The sequence below is a fragment of the Tasmannia lanceolata genome, unplaced genomic scaffold, assembly GCF_043159265.1.
Source record: "Tasmannia lanceolata isolate RefF3 unplaced genomic scaffold, GAP_Taslan_0.1 ptg000003l, whole genome shotgun sequence".
Taxonomy (NCBI): Eukaryota; Viridiplantae; Streptophyta; class Magnoliopsida; order Canellales; family Winteraceae; genus Tasmannia; species Tasmannia lanceolata.
This window is the reverse complement of record NW_027518680.1, coordinates 7,857,553-7,876,136: the sequence shown is the minus strand read 5'-3', so window position 1 is coordinate 7,876,136 and position 18,584 is coordinate 7,857,553. Positions and strand designations below refer to the sequence as shown.

The 18,584-nt window shown below is 38.9% G+C and overlaps 1 protein-coding gene across 1 annotated transcript; it reads left to right on the top strand.

Moving 5' to 3' along the window:
- The first annotated feature begins 7,753 nt into the window (after window positions 1–7,753).
- LOC143849956 (beta-glucosidase 12-like) lies at window positions 7,754–17,407 on the top strand. The gene is made up of 10 exons (XM_077359277.1): window positions 7,754–7,829; window positions 7,937–8,014; window positions 8,096–8,183; window positions 8,712–8,971; window positions 14,677–14,791; window positions 14,874–15,091; window positions 15,755–15,786; window positions 15,864–15,966; window positions 16,513–16,621; window positions 17,143–17,407. Exons 1-10 carry the CDS (start codon window positions 7,769–7,771, stop codon window positions 17,309–17,311), a joined length of 1,233 nt encoding a protein of 410 aa, XP_077215392.1. The 5' UTR covers window positions 7,754–7,768; the 3' UTR covers window positions 17,312–17,407.
- The last annotated feature ends 1,177 nt before the right edge of the window (window positions 17,408–18,584 follow it).

The window sequence follows — 18,584 nt, the reverse complement described above, 5'->3', positions numbered from 1 at the left end:
TGGTTATTTTTTATAAAATAGTAATATTTTGGTCATTTTAAATGAGATAAGGTAATTTGGGAATATAAAATCTGATGGTCAAACCAACCTTAATGGATATAGCACTATTTGTGGCAGTCTCAATTTGGGAATAGTTTCATTTGTTTGGGCATGAACGTTCATCATATAAATAATCAACGAGGCAACTATGGAATATTGGTGGGTCCAATTGTGTGCGAAAGACCGAGAAAGAGGGATACGAAGACAAAGTAGGAGGAATGCTAAACTGAAGGGTGCCCTTACAAAAACTAGCAGCAATGGCTCCTCTCATTGATCCATGTCACCTCATTGCTTATAGTCTAGTATTTTTCAAAAAGTACTATACAGGCCGCACAATAGGATGATCCTATCTTAGCCCTCTGATCTATAGAGGAATTGCATATTAAGGAAGCCTCTATAGATCGGACGGTTGAATCATCCATGAAGGCGTTTTTTGCAAGGGCATCCTTCAGTTTAGCATTCCTCAAAAATTAAAAGCCTACTAAAATTTGATTTTAGTTTTCATGTTTATTAGGAGCTTTTCATGCACCCCTCAATCTACATGTTTATTCGAATATTTTTTTTAAGGTTTCCAAACACGTCCTATGTGAAATAAGAATATCCTCGCCCCCTCCCCAACCATGATGTGGAAATCATTGTAAAGGTCAGTTTCCAGCACATGCATTGCACAGCTGGTCATGTTAAGTCTATTTCTCACGATGCTATGCGAGAGTCTTTCGCTAAACCACCCAACTTTCTTATCCCATTAAAACCAGAGGTTGACCTCTTCAAAAGTAGTCACAAATACACTAGAGAGGGTTGGGCCCGTGAAGAAAAGGGGGAGAATATATCATTTCCCTTATGTTAACTTACCAACTTCTCCAGTAGCTTAAGCTGTTGGAGAAAGGCAGTATTTAATCTTTTATACTTTAACACTCCCCCTCACGTGTGGCCCCACTTTCTAGGGTTGGCCTACACGTGGCACATGTGGCCCCACTTTTGGGTTAAGCCATTGCATGTGGATTTTACTATCAAGGAGGTTTGAACTCAGGCATTTGCTCTGATACCATGTTAACTTACCAACTTCTCCAGTAGCTTAAGCTGTTGGAGAAAGGCAGTATTTAATCTTTTATACTTTAACACCTTATTTTTAATGACCCCATAATATCTTGTTTGGATCACCGAATAAAGATCTCTATATGAAATGCTTGCAATATGAATACATAAGTGTATAAAAAATGAAGAATTACTTCCTTTTATAGGGAATTCCAGAGGAATCCCTTTTTACAATTTCTTGGAGAGGAGGGATAAGAGATAGGGGAATGTCCTCCCCTTGCAATTTGTCATTGGAAAATAATAATAATAATAAGATTTTACTAATCTTGAATAATTTTCAGAGAACCCTATGAGTTTTTATATATAAAACACTCTAGTCTCTTGATTCTTTCTTGTAGTTACCCTACAAAGTGTTTTTCAAAGAACCCTATGAGTTTGCACCTGTCTCTACATAACTTATGTGGTGGGCCAGCTTAGAAGGTACTAATGTGATCATATGAATGGATCATTAAGAAGCTGCCAAGAAGGTTGTGTGTTGTGTGTAAGAAACTGAAGGCTCGCATACAGTAGATCCGATGACCCTAAGGAAATTGGTTGATTTAATTCTGACTTTGTAATTGTCGGACACCTAAAGTTCTGCTTAAGGATATTTTGGCAGAAATTCTTAAATCGTGGGAGAACGTAAGATAAACACCATTAGTTGCTTCCACCTTGGGTTTGTAATTCATCGTATATTACAAGGCCTTAAGCTGTGCCTTGAAGTTGCGAAATTTTGTCTCAAGGTGTTACCTTGTTGATAATTAACAAATTACTGAGAATGTGCTGAGATAATTCCGTTGCGGTTTTACTTTTCTAAAGAACGACAAATAAAGTAAGAAGTCAATGTGTTGACATATTGTCGTGAGGAAGATAATTCAGGATCAGTTAATGTCTATTGAGTACATAAGTACGACACTTATGTTAGCAGATCAAATAAAGAAAGGCTTACCATTTGAGGTCATCAATGACCATAAAGTGCGCATAAGGTTGGTGGGTAAGGCCGATTATGTTGATTGGTGGGATTCTGCGTAAAGTTTATAGACATTGTAATGTGATCACGTTTGAGATTTTGATCCTGATAAATAAAGTTATCTGCTTTTTCAATATTTATATTGTGCACATTGAATGGATATAATGAAAGCAGAATGTCGGTAATGATATAAAGTGGACCATATTCATGTTAGTAAGTTTGCTAACTTCGTGGCCATGGGGAGGTTATTGGATAATATAATCCAATGATTACATGATCCGTTGTTGGTATGACTTATTGAACGGAATGTAAAGAAAGTTATGGTGATTGTTAAATGTCATTTGGGTGACATGAAAGAGTTTAAAGCTCATTCAGGCCAAGTGGGAGACTGTTGGAAGTTTCTATATTGGAAACTTGCTAAACCTTGTATATGGCCTTACATTATGGCAACTCATACCTTTGGAAACTAATCACCTAAGTTTGGGAATGTTTTTGGGCTAAAAATATGCACTACAAGTCTAGCTAATATTGGCCCGAAGAAGCCAAACGGATTGCTATTTTTAGAAGTATTATGAGAGCTTCATAGCCTATAAATCTAGACTCTTGGTCCCTCTTCCTCTCACCATTAAGTGTTCCTTCTCTTTCTTGAAAAAACATATCAAATGAGAGGTTTCCCATAAGCCTAGTGATGGGGATGAGGAGGAGAAGATCAAGGGGCATTTTCGAGTCGTCATTGTGCTCGGAAAAGTACAAAGGCTTCGTCTGATTTCAAGCTTCAACGCAGCGGCCATGGTGAAAGGTACTTCTAACCCATCTCGTTAATACTTGAGTTTTTCTTTGATTTGAATGCCTAAGATCCAAAGGGATCACTAAGTTAATGTTTAGAATAACATACATAAGTGCAAAAATACTTCTGGGCTCACCTATGTGATGGCAAGCCATTCATTAGTCCACACATAGAATATCTCCCGTGGGATTAGTAGATTTTTAAGGGGAGAATGGTTGTTGTCATTTGATTTTCTATCCGTGTGTATTTCAAGGATACAAATTGGAGGGTTAAGATAATTTCGGATCGTTGCCAAATTCTAAAACCAACTAATATACCATATGACACCTTCCTTAATAAGTACCCCATCCATGTCTAACCCACTTACATTTTAGGTGCAATTAGTGACTTCGCACACAAAATTACAGCCAAAATTCAAGTGGGCTAAACTACAAAAACTTTCCTCAAACTATTGGAAGTTTGCTTCCATACGTTTCTCAGGAGTAATCTTTGAAAACATCAATGAAAGCGAGTTTACGATTAAAAATCCACACACCTTGTCCAATCTATCTTATTTCAAGCTTAATTTCAAGCCATCCATTCAAGAAGTTATTTGATTTAACCAAACCTGTAAATATTTATGTGATGTGGACAAGAAAAAACGGACAACGTGGTCCTGCCCACCGCACGTAACAAGTGGCCTTCCTATTCCTATCTTTCAAAATGCCCTTGCATTTTTTACATACGGTCGATGTGAGAAGATGCTCTTAAGTTGAATTACCGACATTAACCTTGACATCTGATTTATAGCCAAATCTGCCATCCTTCACTAGGTAATCAAACGCTCCAAATCAACTCTTTCTATGTATAATATATAATGGATCCCACCAAATTAAAGGATTGGATCATGCTGAAATCAGATTCTCGAATTTTACAGGCTATATATATATATATATATATATAGGGAGACATAGAAGCGCAGAGTTTATCGGGACCCATACATAGATTGCAATGGAGCTTGAGTGGTTTCCTGTCGTTGTTTTGGGTCTGTTGATGCTTGTTAGAGCAGAGCCGGGCCCTCAAAACCTGGCTCCGATTAACCGGACCGGCTTTCCTGCCGGTTTTATTTTCGGGACTGCTTCTGCTGCTTATCAGGTTCGACTCTCTCTGTATCACTCATTGTTCTTGAATCGTTTAGAAATTTGTTTCATTAATAATCTCTATGGGAATTGCAGTATGAAGGAGCAGCAAAGGAAGGTGGCAGAAGCCCTAGTATTTGGGATACTTTCACTCACACATACCCAGGTCTCTCTCTCTCAAAAGAAGTCTTCTACTTTGCTTTATTTGCAAAAATAATCTTCTAGTTCTACAATTTACAATAAAAGTCATCGTATTTGAGTGAATTTTGCAAAAAAGTTTATGCCATCAATTTTTGACCCAAATACCCATGTTAGATTTTTTTTATACATAAAAAGGATTCAATTGTCCATACATGTGAAAATGCAAAATCTTACCATGTAGAAAGACTAAAATACCCGAGACACTGAGTGATATGTTTTGATGGGTGGTGGTTCCCACTAACTCAATTCAAACCGATGCATCAAGTGGGCCCGCCATGTTTTGATGGGTAGGTCTCCCACGATCGCCACAATGGGGTGGGGCTATTTTTGTCAACCCATGTAGAGCGTGAGCAGAATGCCATTATCCTTGATTAAGAAAATATCATTGAATGGCATGGGTATTTTGGTCTTTTAATAAGGTAATTTTCATTTTTCACATGTAAGGGCAGTTTGGTATCCTTATTCGTTTGGTTGCAAGTAAAAAAAAATTCCATTGAATTTTTGTGGAAAAAGGGAGAAAACAGGGGAGAGTACAAGCATTTATTAGACAAGGGTGTCATTATGAGTGGAAATAGAGGGAAGAGAGAGGAAGAGAGGGATCACTACTCCCTAGAAAATTACATTAGAGACTTCCAAGGTAATGCTGATGTCACCTGCCTTTTTCCACATAAATTCATTTTTTACTAGCAACCAAACGAAGTAGTCAAAAAAAATCTACAAGGGGTATTTTTGTCCAACGGCATGACCTAAGTTGGATCCCCACAAAAATGCAAAGAAAATGTGGAATTGTCCAAATTGTTGGACAATTCCACTTTGCTCTTTATTTTCCAAACGAAATCCGATTTTGTAAGTGTTTTCCTTTTGCAAATAAAGCATAGTAAAAGATTTCTTTTGCAAGAAAAAAACCCCTAGTTTTATTTTCGTAAGCGTTTGATGGCTGTGGATCTGTGGTTCTATAGTTTTTGGAAGGAACCTTATGTTGGAAATTTGTAGAGGGTACTGTTGATGATAGAAAACAGAAACTTGTTGCTTCAAGGCGTGATATCACTTTCCTTAAGACAAGATTCGCCCCCACTAGTAGTGTGCAAAGGGGATCCGCGAATTGCCTCCAAGATACAATGAAGCCTAGTAGGGAAGCCCTACTAATGTTTGATGACGCGTAGCACTAGCGGAATCAAATCCGAAATGCCCTTCCGAAATTTCAAGCCTTAGAGAAATCTCTAGATTCTGTTTCTGCAGAAAAACAGTATCTAGAACAGTAAACAAAAGAAAAAACAGTATGTAGAAATACTTGGGGATTTTTGTAGGAGTGTAGAAGAGAGTGTAAAGTCAGTCAGAATTGCCAATTCGATTTCTATTTGAAATGACTGAAGTTTGCACATTTTTTATAGACCATCTGGTGTCTTTGCAGTGTGAAAAACACCTCTACAGGGCACCTTTCCAGAATGTTTGAAATCTGACCGTTAGATCGCACCCATTGATATTGAACGGTCCTGATCGATCCTAGATGTGACTGTTGGCTTGAGTAAAACCTCTCTCCAACCCAGTCATCGTTAGATCAACCATCTATGGTGTGGATCGCACCCCCTTGGCACATGACCGTTGGGGAAAGGGACACAACCCATTTGATCACACCCTTTGACCGTTGGAGTCATGGGCCCGTTGGGCCGACCGTTAGGCCCGAACCGAAACGGGCCCACCGTTAGGCCCGAACCGAAGCCCAACCCAACTGAACCATTCGGCTTGATGGGCCTGCGAACCATTTGACCCACCCATCCGACCGGTCCACCTTCATCTTGATCCAACGGTGCAGATCAAATCTGGAAAAATTAAAGGCTCCAATCGCTCCTCGCGACGTTGCGTACGTGCGAAGTGCAAAGTGCGCCTAAAAAAGCGCCAATAAAGAGCCACTATGCGCCCTACCCAATTGTATCTTGGAGGCAATTCGCGGATCCCCTTTGCACACTACTAGTGGGGGCGAATCTTGTCTTAAGGAAAGTGATATCACGCCTTGAAGCAACAAGTTTCTGTTTTCTATCATCAACAGTACCCTCTACAAATTTCCAACACCTTATGTTCCCATCCGCTTGTTTTGATATCTACACGCCCATTGTTACATGAAACTTCCTTAAATGTGTGTAAAGAGCTGTGTTTTTTTCATTTACAACGAATAAAACTCCCTCTGTTTTTTGAGGCAAACGTTTTAAACACATTTAAAAAGTGTTTTAAACGTATTTTTGCCGAATCACGGTCGGAGTGTGTGCGAATCTCAGTTCTCTTTTCGTGCCAGTGAACTAGAAAAAGCTAGTTTAACTTTAGGGTGATGATGCATTCGCATCCCTTGGGATAATTCAATCCACTTTTACTTGATTTGGCGCCTCAATTCACTTTATCAGTGGTGCGAGTTATCCTACAAGGGGTGCGAATTTAACATCTCCCTAACATTTTTTACAACACGTGTGCAAACGACAAGAAAGAGGGTTACATGTCAGAGGGCGAAAGTCCGGCCTGCAGGCGTCAGCTGAAAATCAGGGTTACATGCGCGGTTGTAAGTTGTAAGTTTGTAACTTTGTAACGCCTACTGTTGATGGCATTTCGTTCTTTAAAAATGGTGGGCCCCGCCCCCATCCTATCAAACATTGATGAGTAAAATGGTGGCCCCCACCTTATTCGTGGTTTGTTTGTAGTTGGTGGTGGAACTTACTCTAATCAAAACATGAGTTGGAAAATGGTGGCCCCACCATGGGTTTAGGTGAAACTGGTGGGCTCCAATCATGGGTACAAATGCTGGGCCCCACCCATCATAACAATAGCCGTAAAATGTTGGGTCCCACCAAATGCATGGGTTTGGGTTGAGATGGTGGTTCCCACCCTAATCAAAACATGAGGTCGGGGTCCCGTCGTATCAAATCTGGAGGTATAAAATTGTGGGTCCCGCCCATGATTTGCATGAGGTATACAAGAAATCTAAGGAAAATAAATATTTCACAGGAAACAAATCCCCAGTCTAGTAGTTTTGGAATTTTCTTGAAAACAAGGAAAATTTTAGATTTTGGGCTACAACGTCAAATTGGCCGAACCACGTAAATCATCGTTCATTTAGTGGGCTACAACTTAGATTTCCCCCTCAGATCACTTCCATTTTATCTATTCTTTTCTCATTTCTCTATAGACTAGAGAAAGAGAAGATAGTAGAAAGGTAAGATTTGTTATTTTTGCCTTAAGTATAGCTCCTTTTGCCTAATTAATTTTGTGTTATTCATCTGAGGTGGCCCTTTAGAAAATCCTTGTTTGGGGCATATTAATATTTTATATATACTTTCACTCAATACATTTGGTTCTTATAAAAGTAGATTGGGCTTTTCTTGGGTGGTGGAACAGGTTAGATAAAGGACAGAAGCAACGGAGATGTAGCAGTAGATTCATATCATCGTTATAAGGTCAGCCTTGGCCTTTTCTTAACCCCTAAATTTGTACATCCTCGAATTCTCGAACCAAAGTGCCAAGTAAGACTTTTAGCTTTTAGTATATTTTGGACTATTTGTTGATTACGAAAAGTTGCAGGAAGATGTGAAAATTATGAAAACTATGGGCCTGGATGCATACAGATTCTCCTTCTCTTGGTCCAGAATACTACCTCGTAAGAGAAAATAAAACAAATATTACCAAATTTGAATGATTTTGTTTAAATTCTTATTTAAGGTGGCTCTTTGTATCTTAAATTTCTTAAACTGCTTTAAATCTCAGATGGAAATCTACATGGGGGAGTCAACCAGGAAGGCATCAGATACTACAACAACCTCATCAATGAGCTCGTATCCAACGGTCATAATTCAAAGATCTCTCTATCTATATCTCATATCCACCGCTCATTACTATTGAATAGAGTTTTTTCTCTCTGAGTAGGTATACAGCCCTTTGTAACTCTTTTTCACTGGGATGCTCCTCAAGGCCTAGAAGATGACTACGGTGGTTTCCTAAGCCCCAAAATCGTGTCAGTATAATAAGCTTTTCCTAACTCCTTTTTACTAAATAAATGTTGTAATCCCCATGAGTCCTAAGCAACATCATTCGAAATCCCCATATTGACTCTTTGATTATCTGGCTTAGACATTAAGGACTGTAGAAAACATAAAAGGACTCCTACATTTTTCGCACATAATAATAAATCCTACGAGACCGCAAAATCCTACAAGACCGCAAAGACTTTCTACAAAATCATAAGAGGTATTCTAAACTGGAGAGTGCCCTTGCAGAAATGGGGTGAAAGGGCGCCCCCATTGGCTCCGAGGGGCGGTTATGCATTTAAAGCACTTTTGACTTTCAGCCATTATAAATGCACATCTGCTCCTTGCAGCCGATGGGGGTGCCCTTTCCCCATTTCTACAAGGGCACCCTTCAGTTTAGAGTACCTCAAACCATAAGCATTGATTTTGATTTACAATTTCCAACAATAAGAGCTCCATTAAAGAAATTCATGTCTAGCTTAGTTTTGTTGATATGAAATTTTATTGTTTTACAGGGAAGATTTTGCTGATTACACAGCGCTCTGCTTTAGAGAATTTGGCGATCGGGTGAAGCACTGGATCACATTAAATGAGCCGTGGAGTTTCAGCGTTGTTGGTTATGCAGTCGGCGATTTGGCACCCGGCCGGTGTTCTTCATGGATGCCAGCAAATTGCACAGCCGGAAATTCAGGGACTGAGCCCTATACCGTGGGCCATAACATGCTTCTTGCTCACGCGGCTGCTGTAAAACGCTACAAAGAGAAGTATCAGGTGAGTAAGGATTCCACCCCCTTGGTATCTATACCAATTTGCGAGAAGCTGAAATCACTCTCAAATTATAATTTAAGCTCACATAAGATAGCTTCCCCTAAAGAGAGTATTGGTGGTTCACGCTAAGGCAAAGATCCCACATTGGAAAAGTAAAAAGATGTGGATGGGCATATAAGGGCTTGGGCAACCTCAGCTTAACCGCTAGGAGTTTTACCCAGGTCCCAACAGAGAGATGTTAGGTAGGGGTGTCAATGGACCCAAATGGTTTGTTGGACCATCTGAATCTGAACTTGAATGGATAGGATCTATACACTCCATGGAGTCTGTGGACCCCGATCCGAGGGCGGCGGTGGAACGGGTCCCTAACACCCTCTCTGGATCATCCAAAACGTGAAAGAGAGATCTGCCAAGAAACTCTCGAAACGGATGCCACCCTCATAGCATAGCACGAATGGCGATATAAAAAGAAAGAGATATGTCTTGATTCGGAACTGAGGTTCGAAACCGAGACATACCTAAAATAAACTCAGAGTCGCCATCCATGGATATGCCATGGAACCCTAAAATCAAATCCTCGGTGCAATGGATAACCAGAAATATATATGGGTCCGTGCCTAGTTACGAGTGGAGAAGGTCTGAGAGCACCTCCAATTCGTCCGAGTGCAAGCACTTGGTCTTTTATGCCATTTTCATTAACTCCAAAGAAGTTTGGGTAAAAATCATGTGAAATGGGAACAATCCTCAGGAGTCGTCTACCTAAGCATGCATTTCCTGAGGATAAAAAAATAAGCATATATAAAATAAAATGAAAGATGTGTCACCTAAGCATAGCTAGGTTATGAGTGACATGCCTAATGGGTGTCTAAGTTCTGATGTGCAAACATATGTAAGCTATAGCTAAAAGGTATAGGATCAGTACTAGAAAGTAAGAAAACACATCAAAACATACAATAATTAAACAAATCCTAAAACTCTAAATGATTAGCCCGAGTCCTCGGATGGTCTGGTATTCATCCAAAGAAGCCTACGTATCCCCGCCTCCACGAGAATCAAGGCAACGTAGTTCTTCGCGCCTATTCTAAGCTAGGATGCCTAAGACATCTAGACCTCTATCCTAGACTCGATCTAAAAGACCGGACTAGTTATTAAAGTTTCTTGTATGATTATTTAAATTCTAGTGAATTGTGGATTTTAAGACACCCTATATGCCATAACTAAATGCAGATTAGCCCTAAGCTAATGCAGGTCGTTCCTACAACCTATGTGTAACTAGGCTGTGTTTCCTAAGAAAAACGAAGGGTGGACTAACGCATTCTACTCTAGTCATCAGTCGGCGATGTGGATCGCCAACTGCCGGACGGAGGCGCTCCTATAACTCTAGGACAGACCCCTAACTCTAAAACAAGCACACAACAAACAAACAAACAACCTATCAAAAGAAACTCCTAACTCTGAAACTCTCTATCTAGGAGAAACTCCTAACTCTAGAGGAAGATCTTTTGAAAACAAGGTTTTAAAGGTTGCTTATTCAAAAGATTTAAAAAAATGTTATTTACAAAAGTTTGGCTGGACTTGGGATATAAATCCCAAGCAGCACTACGTACCTCGGAAGAGGATCAAGCCAACGTAGTTCGAAAACGAACTCTCCTAATCACTACTTCTAAAACACTCAACACTTTAGGCTTTTTAAAGGTTTTTCAAATGTTTTTGATGTTTTAAATTTCTAATGTTTTTTGGATTTTAAAGCTTTTCCAACGCTCTGGACCTTGAAATATTTTCAATCTTAAAGGGAACACGTAAGTAACACCACAAACTAGGGCAAAGCCCTAAATCTAAAGGGAAAACCCCAAATAAGCAACTAGCGTCTCAAAGAGCCAAACCACAACATATAAGCAAATGCCCCAAGAACAGAGAAAACAATCTAAGATCCCAAGCAGGGAAAGCTCTAATAAGACTGAGTTAGTCTCGAATTAAGAAGAATGACAATTCTAAAGGAGAAACTCCTAACTAGAAAAACACCAAAGAGGGGGACAAATGAGTTAGAGACTCCCTAATAACACTGCCGAGTCAAAGACTCGCTCTAAAAGAGGAGGCAACTCTAACATGAGGCTAGGTAAGCCTCCTAAAGGGGAAACTCTCTATATGAGACAAGGCTTGCCTCTGAGACAAATGACGTAAACAAGGGTTCTAATGAGACTGGGCAAGTCTCTTATATACAAAGGAGGGCTCAAAGTATCTCTATCATTGTCCCTGCAATGAGAAAGGAAACCTAAAGTTTAAGGGTCTTCAAAAGGCTAAGTCTACTATACAGAGGAGGGGATCGCTACTTAGACTGAGCAAGTCTCCTAAGGATAGGCTTTTCTTTCGAGACATAGCTTGTTTCCAAAAGGGGAGGTTCCGGCTAGCGCTATCATAGCCCTATCATTTTAGAAATAAAGGTCCAAGCTCCAGATGCATTTCCAACAAGTCCTCAAACAAAAAGGGGGCACATTGCTAGCTCTGCTCCTACCAAAAACCCATGACCTATCTCAAGTCTTGAATTCTTGTGGGTAACCAAACTAGAAACTGCCAAGCTATTGTGATAATAATCAGTTGATATTGCTCATAGAACAGAAATAAACTCAAAATACCCATGGATATTATCATTATTTTGGCATCCACATTAGATCCTCAAACCCTCTTATCTTTCATTTCTAACATAACAATTGAAAGATATCATAAATCTTAAAAATTCAATCAGAAACAAAACAGGCCAATTGAGATATTAAGAGGATAATCACAGGTAACTCATACTTCATCTCAAATTTCAATGAATAGCATTGAAGAGGCATCAAAGTCTTCTAGAACAGGTGCCAAACATCAACTATGCTTTCAGAGTTATACTAATTCATCTTGTCTTTCATTAGATCAAAATACCAAGAAAAATGAACCGAATATAAGGCAATCAAGGCATCCAAGCTGAAACCAACTTATAAGCATTGAGCATCACCCCAAATCGATTTGTAGAAAATCTCAGAATCCTTGAAATCCACTTTACAAGCATATGGTATTGCTTAATCAACTAGCAACCACAAAGCACAAAGAGGCAAAAATCAATTTGTAAACCTACAGCATCAGTGAATCGAATTAAAAAATACCTTGTATTAAAACCTCTTTGTAACAGAATTATGATCTCCTTTTCGAAAATTCTCATATAAAAAGATAGTATCAAAGTAAAAATTTATGCATATATAGATAAAAAATTCCCAAACATGAGGCTAACAGGCAAACAGATATAGATCCAGATGAATTACTCATACAAAGAAACTTACCTAATCAAATGGAATTTGAGCTGAACTACCTTTTCTTTAGGGAACCTGAAATTACTCAATATGTAGATCCGCTTTTGAATGATGTCTTCTTGATCAGAATCAAGTGGAATGCTCAAATCTTGTCCATTAACAATGAAATCTATAGCTAGCCAGAAATTGACCGGAGATGATGGATCTTGGCCGGCAATGATCGGAAAATTTGATCGGAAGAAAGGTAGACTCGGTTAGGATTTGAAGGATTTTAGGAATCAAGAGAATCAACGAATTTGGTAAACAGCAGGGGAGAAAACAAGGTTTAGAATAGATCAAAGACCGGCCAGAGCAAATGCCGGAGACTTGCCAGAGAAAAAGATCAAAGCTCGAAAACCTAAAAACTTGGATCTGAGGGAGTGAAGCTAGACAGAGCGAAATGAAAGAAAAAAATGGAAGCCCTAGCCGGATTCCGACGAGACCTTACCGGAGTTAGGGTTTGCAAAGCTAAGTTAGGGTTTTCAATGGAGAAAAAGATGAAAACGGGAGAATCCGGTGGAGAGATGATTGATGACGATGACCGGTTGCAAAGGTGTAGTGAAGCTAAAGAATTGGCCGGAGATTGGAGAGGATTGCCAGAGAAGATGACCGGTGATCTCTCCTTCTCTCTCTCTCTCTATTTTTTCTACGAAAATGAAAATCCTCCTCCATTTTTTTCATTTTTTTAATATATACAAATGAAAGGCAATTGATATTGGCACCCTTAAGTGATAAGGCACGCAGAAAATGATAGGGCGCGCCCGCCACTTTTGTCCTATTCGGCCTAGGGGCGCCCTTCGCAGGATAATTTCACCCCCCTTTCAGATTCGTACTACGCTCACTACCCTGGCTCGTTCACTAAGCGAACACGCTCGGATTTCGACGAAATTTTATGGAGACCTACGGGGGACCTTAAGCTACCTTAGGGTGTAATTTGAGGTCCTAATTCACGGATTTGACAAGGCTTCGCACAAACACCACGAACACGGGTCAGGTCAAAATGGGGTGTCTACAGAGTCACATTGGATCCCTATCATAGGATCTGAAATTCTTTTCTTTCGGATCCAGACAACTAACAAAAACCCATTGTATCTGTTAGAGAAATTCCTTCATTCGTGGATATGAGAAGAAGAAAAAGAATGAGATGCTTCAAGGCGCGTAGTCGCTTTCCTTAAGAAGATATTTGCCCCCCCCCCCCCCCACCAAATCTGTGCAAGGGGGTCCATGAATTCGCCTCCAAGATACAATGAAGCAAATCAATTTTTTTTATGATGTTTTGCACTAACGGCACCAAACCAAGAATCTCTCTTAGATTTGACAAGTATATGAGACCCAAGTGTTTGTTTCTCTAGAATAACAAACACTTGACATATTTTCTATAACACAAGTGGAAAAACACTTTGTAGGGGTAACTACAAGAGAGAATCAAGAGACTAAAAATTCCATGATTTTCTCAACATTGAGTATATCTAATCTGGGCGTTTTTCGTCTCTATTTATAGAGAACTTGTGTCATTTCTAGTAGAAACACCATTTGGAAACATCCTTTCAAAAGTTCAAACTCATGTCCCTTTGATTGTGTCTTTTCGCTTCTTGAATGGTCATGAAGCTTTAAGAAGTGTCCTTTGGACATTGAACTTTCCATTCATGACTCTTGAAAGCAAATGTAACAAATCAATTCGAAAAACCTAAGAGAAACACCCATTCGTTTTCTCTCTTGTCAAAACATTTTGAAAAACCTTTTCAAACTTTACTTTGACTCTAAAACGTGATTTTGAAAATCAAAATCCAACAGTATCGTCCTAAATCTGATTTTATTATACTATTTTACTGAAATACCTTCCTAGTTTTTTATAACTTTAAATACTAATTTAGGGTTATTTTAGTAAAAAATAAGCCATAGCATTTTTCGAATGATCCCTATTTTTGGTATTTTCTCATTCAGCTCTTGATGTCTCAAATCACCGTCTTCTATTCCGTATCTAACCGTTGACCCTACATCGATAACCCTCTCTGCTCGTGCTTGTGCTCACCTGCACCCTCCTTTGAGAATGTTTACTGTGTCCAATGTCAGTAATACCTATTATGACACTCCAGTGGATGGTCCAATTGGAAATGGATGGTTACCACTGGGACACGGGAAGTAGTAATATCCGAAAACACTCTGGATCCGATCTGACCAATAAAGGATTTGAATGGATTGTGACTAAGACATAGATGGATCCGATCCAAAGTGGATCCGTTGACACCCCTAGTGGATATATCTGTTGACAAATAGAAATGATCCACGGTATTCAGTATGTACAAAATTGAGAAGTCATTTTGGATCACATATTGAAAATACTTAAGTTTCTTTAAATGAAAAGCTCCATTTTACTGAGCAATTTAAGATGATCTAAAAGGGATTATTGGGATAACCTTAAATTCTCATTGGATGGTACCATTTTCTGGATCCAAATCCAATGATGATGCTGCGGGACGAGCAATCGACTTCATGCTTGGATGGTGAGTCATGAGAAAATATGTTCTCTAATCTACAATATTAGCTTAGTTGTTTCTTAATATTGCTTGTTCATTGTTTGTTTAGGTTCTTGAACCCTCTAATCCGAGGTGAATATCCATTATCCATGAGGTCTCACGTGGGAAATCGGCTCCCAAAATTCTCCAAAGAGCAATCTGATATGGTGAAAGGGTCATACGATTTCATCGGAATGAATTACTACACTGCTAATTATGCAACTAATATTCCCCAATCTAATGCAATCAACATAAGCTACTTCACAGATTCCCTTGCTAGTCTCTCTGGTAAATCCTTTTTTCAATTAGGGCCCGTTTGGATACACATGCATTTGTATTTTGATTTGAATTTGAGTTTTGCATACAAAACACATCAATCATCTTCATGATCATGTTTTAAGAGAGACAGAAAGAAAGAGAGTGAGGGAGGGAGGGATGTCTCGCTGCTGCCGGAGCAGCGATGGTGACGGAAGTTGCCACAAACGTTGATTTCCAAATAATGTGTCGCAGAAAAGATTTGAAAATCGGAATTTTTTGCACTGTTGTAACTGATTCGGAAATCCTAAGGATCTGATCTAGTTCATGTTGGATTTTTTGAAAATCTAAGTTTTAAATATTCAATAATTGGGCTAAGGCTTTAAGGTGGCTTTTCATATTCCTTGGTCTCCAAAAGTCATGCACAAAAGGACAAAAGAGTGGACATTTCTTGGTGACTTTTTGTATTCCATTTATGGTGGCTCTTTGGTGTTCAAAATATCAACTAAATCCAAATCTAAATCTTGCTGGTATCCAAACGTGGCTTTAATTTATACTATTTAGCATTCTTGGGTAAGCAGAATAAAAAAACATGCATGCAGCTATATATGGGTTGTTTTTATTAAAGATGTTTTGATGAAAAATTAATAATTAATTGAAGACTTCTAAAGTGAGTTTTTTTTATATCTGTAACAGGTGAGCGAAATGGAGTTCCCATTGGGCCCCAGGTACATCTTACTTTTAAAAAATATGACCGTTAGCCTATATTTTTCGGGTATGTGATGCATTTGAAAGTAAACTGTAGGCTGCTTCTACTTGGCTATACGTCTACCCGCGAGGAATTCGGGATTTATTGCTTTACGTAAAGAGAAGATACAAGAACCCTGTCATTTACATTACTGAAAACGGTAAGAACAGCTTTTATTGCGTTCAATATTGGAGATTTTATATGATATGGAGCCGTATAAACCTGTATTTCTCAAAAAGTATAGGATGATCCAAACCGCCCATTTGTTGGGCCACAATGTAAATAGATTGTACCACAAAAACCATTTCCATAGTACGATCCTAACCCTCCGATCTATAGAAGTTTCCATAATGTGCAGTCCCTCTATAGATCGGATTGGAGGGTTAGGATCATCCTAAGGAAAAGATTTTTGGGTCAATATCTATTTTCGTTGTGGCCCAACAAATGGACGGTTTGGATCATCCTATGGTGTTGAGCGTGCCATACTTTTTGACAAATGCGAGCTTTATACTTTATATGGCCACCACCATCATATGAAATCTCAATTTGAGTCCAATAATCAGTTTTGGCTCTGAATCAATTCTCAAAATAATTGGTTTGGCACTCACAATCGGTTTTCATAATCTTAAACAAACAGGGCTTAAACGAATAGGGCCTTGGGAATTCTTTTTAGATGCTATCCTGATAATTTTTCTTAGTTTGGCAGGGATAGATGAGTTCAACAATGGCAACTTGACACTCGAGCAAGCCCTACAGGACGACATGAGAATCGACTACCACCATCGCCATCTTACATTTGTTCAAAGAGCCATCAAGTGAGTCCTTAAAGGCATGCACTTAATTTTGAAATCTATTGGGGATGGCTGTTCAAAGAGCCATCAAATAATCAGCTCATATTGAGTGCTTAAAGGCATGCACTTAATTTTTAACCTCCACAAATCGAAAGGATGATCCTATGGGGCTGATTTTTTGGGCACACCCAATCCATATCTGGACTTATCAAATGAATGCTTTGGATCATCCAAACATTGTGGGCCCACTGTTCTTTGGTCGATGGAGTAGATGTTATCTACTCTAGTAGAAACTCTTTTTTAACTTTTTTTTACACGAGAGGTCACTGCTTGTCTATAATAAGGTGTTCCTCCCCTCGTTGGCTTTTTTTCGTGGAAGTTTTTATTGGAAATTTTTTTCCATAGAAATTATGTTACAATGAAAAAATTTCCCGTTTTCGTTGGATTTTTTTCCTGTAAAAGTTTTCTATAATATATACTAAACGTTAGTGATCTTAGTTGCTTTGTTTTATGACTGATATGATTGAATGGTGGGATGTTGGCAGGGACGGTGTGAATGTGAAGGGATACTTTGCCTGGTCTCTGTTGGATAACTTTGAATGGGCTGATGGTTTCACAGTTCGATTTGGAATTAATTATGTGGATTATAAAGATGGTTTGAAGAGACACCCAAAGAAATCAGCCTACTGGTTTAAGAGATTTCTAAAAAGATAGAGACTATCATCTTCATTGGGAATCATCCTTCTTCAATAATATTGTAACAAGAGAAATTCTAGTAGAGACAGCCATATGGTTTCAGAGATTTTGAAACCAAGAGACTCTCATAACTTTGGAAATCGAATTTCTCCGCTATACTTTACAATAAAACTTGTTATAATGCATGGCTTTCCAATGCTAGTACACTTGCTAAGATAAAACAAGAGAAATGTTAATACACTTCCAAGATATATTGGTTTGTGAAATCCAATCATTGTTCTTGTTCTCTTGGGTTGGATTGCTGGAATCAGGCAATGGAATCGGGTTCTGATTCCAATTCTCATTGATTCTGATGGTTGTTTAAAAAAAAAAGAATCGGATCATCCGATCATGGGCGTTGAATTGATGCCGGGGCGGACTTAGAGGTGGAAAATGCCGGAATATCTGGTATTCTGATTTTGCCCCGGTCAGAATAAATTTTTATTAGAATTTTTTTAATTAAATATTTTATTTTAATTTTTTTCTCTATCCATTGAAGGAAGAATCGGAATAGGAATCAGAATATAATGTAAATTCCCATTCCTAACTCTGGCAATCCAAATGTTACATTCTCTAGATCAACCGCTCAGAAGTACTGTGTGGACGTTTTATCGAGACTGTTAATCCCGCGGACTACCCACATTGTTTTTTAGTGGCAAATATATAAATGTTTTACCCACATATTGGCAACATGCCAAAAGAACCTGATGCTTTCATCTCTCTCATTCGGCATGCTTCTCTCGGAGGTAAATGACACATTGGCAACATGCCAAAAGAACCCACACATCGGATAGCTTCTCTCGGAGGTAAATGACACTTTCATCTCTCTCATTCCCAAAGGCCCTGATGCATCCTCGCCTTGTAAATTTCGTCCGATTTCCCTCTGCAACTTCTCATACACAATAAAAACCAAAATCCTTGCTGATAGACTTAGATCCAAAATCCATTGTCTCATTAATCCTGCCCAACCAGCTTTCATAAAAGGTAGAAGTATTCATGAAAACATTCTCTTAACCCATGATATCCTTCATAAATTCCATCTTGATTCCTCCCAATCTTCTATGTGTCTCAAAGTTGATTTAGCCAAAGCTTTCGATAACATTAACAGGGAATCTCTTCTCTCCTTCATGTCTGACCAGGGATTTAATACTATTTGGATCCAATGGATCAGAGCTTGTATCGAGAAACCCTCCTTTTCGGTCTTGATTAATGGCACTCCCCAAGGGCATTTCACTTCCGCTAATGGTTTAAG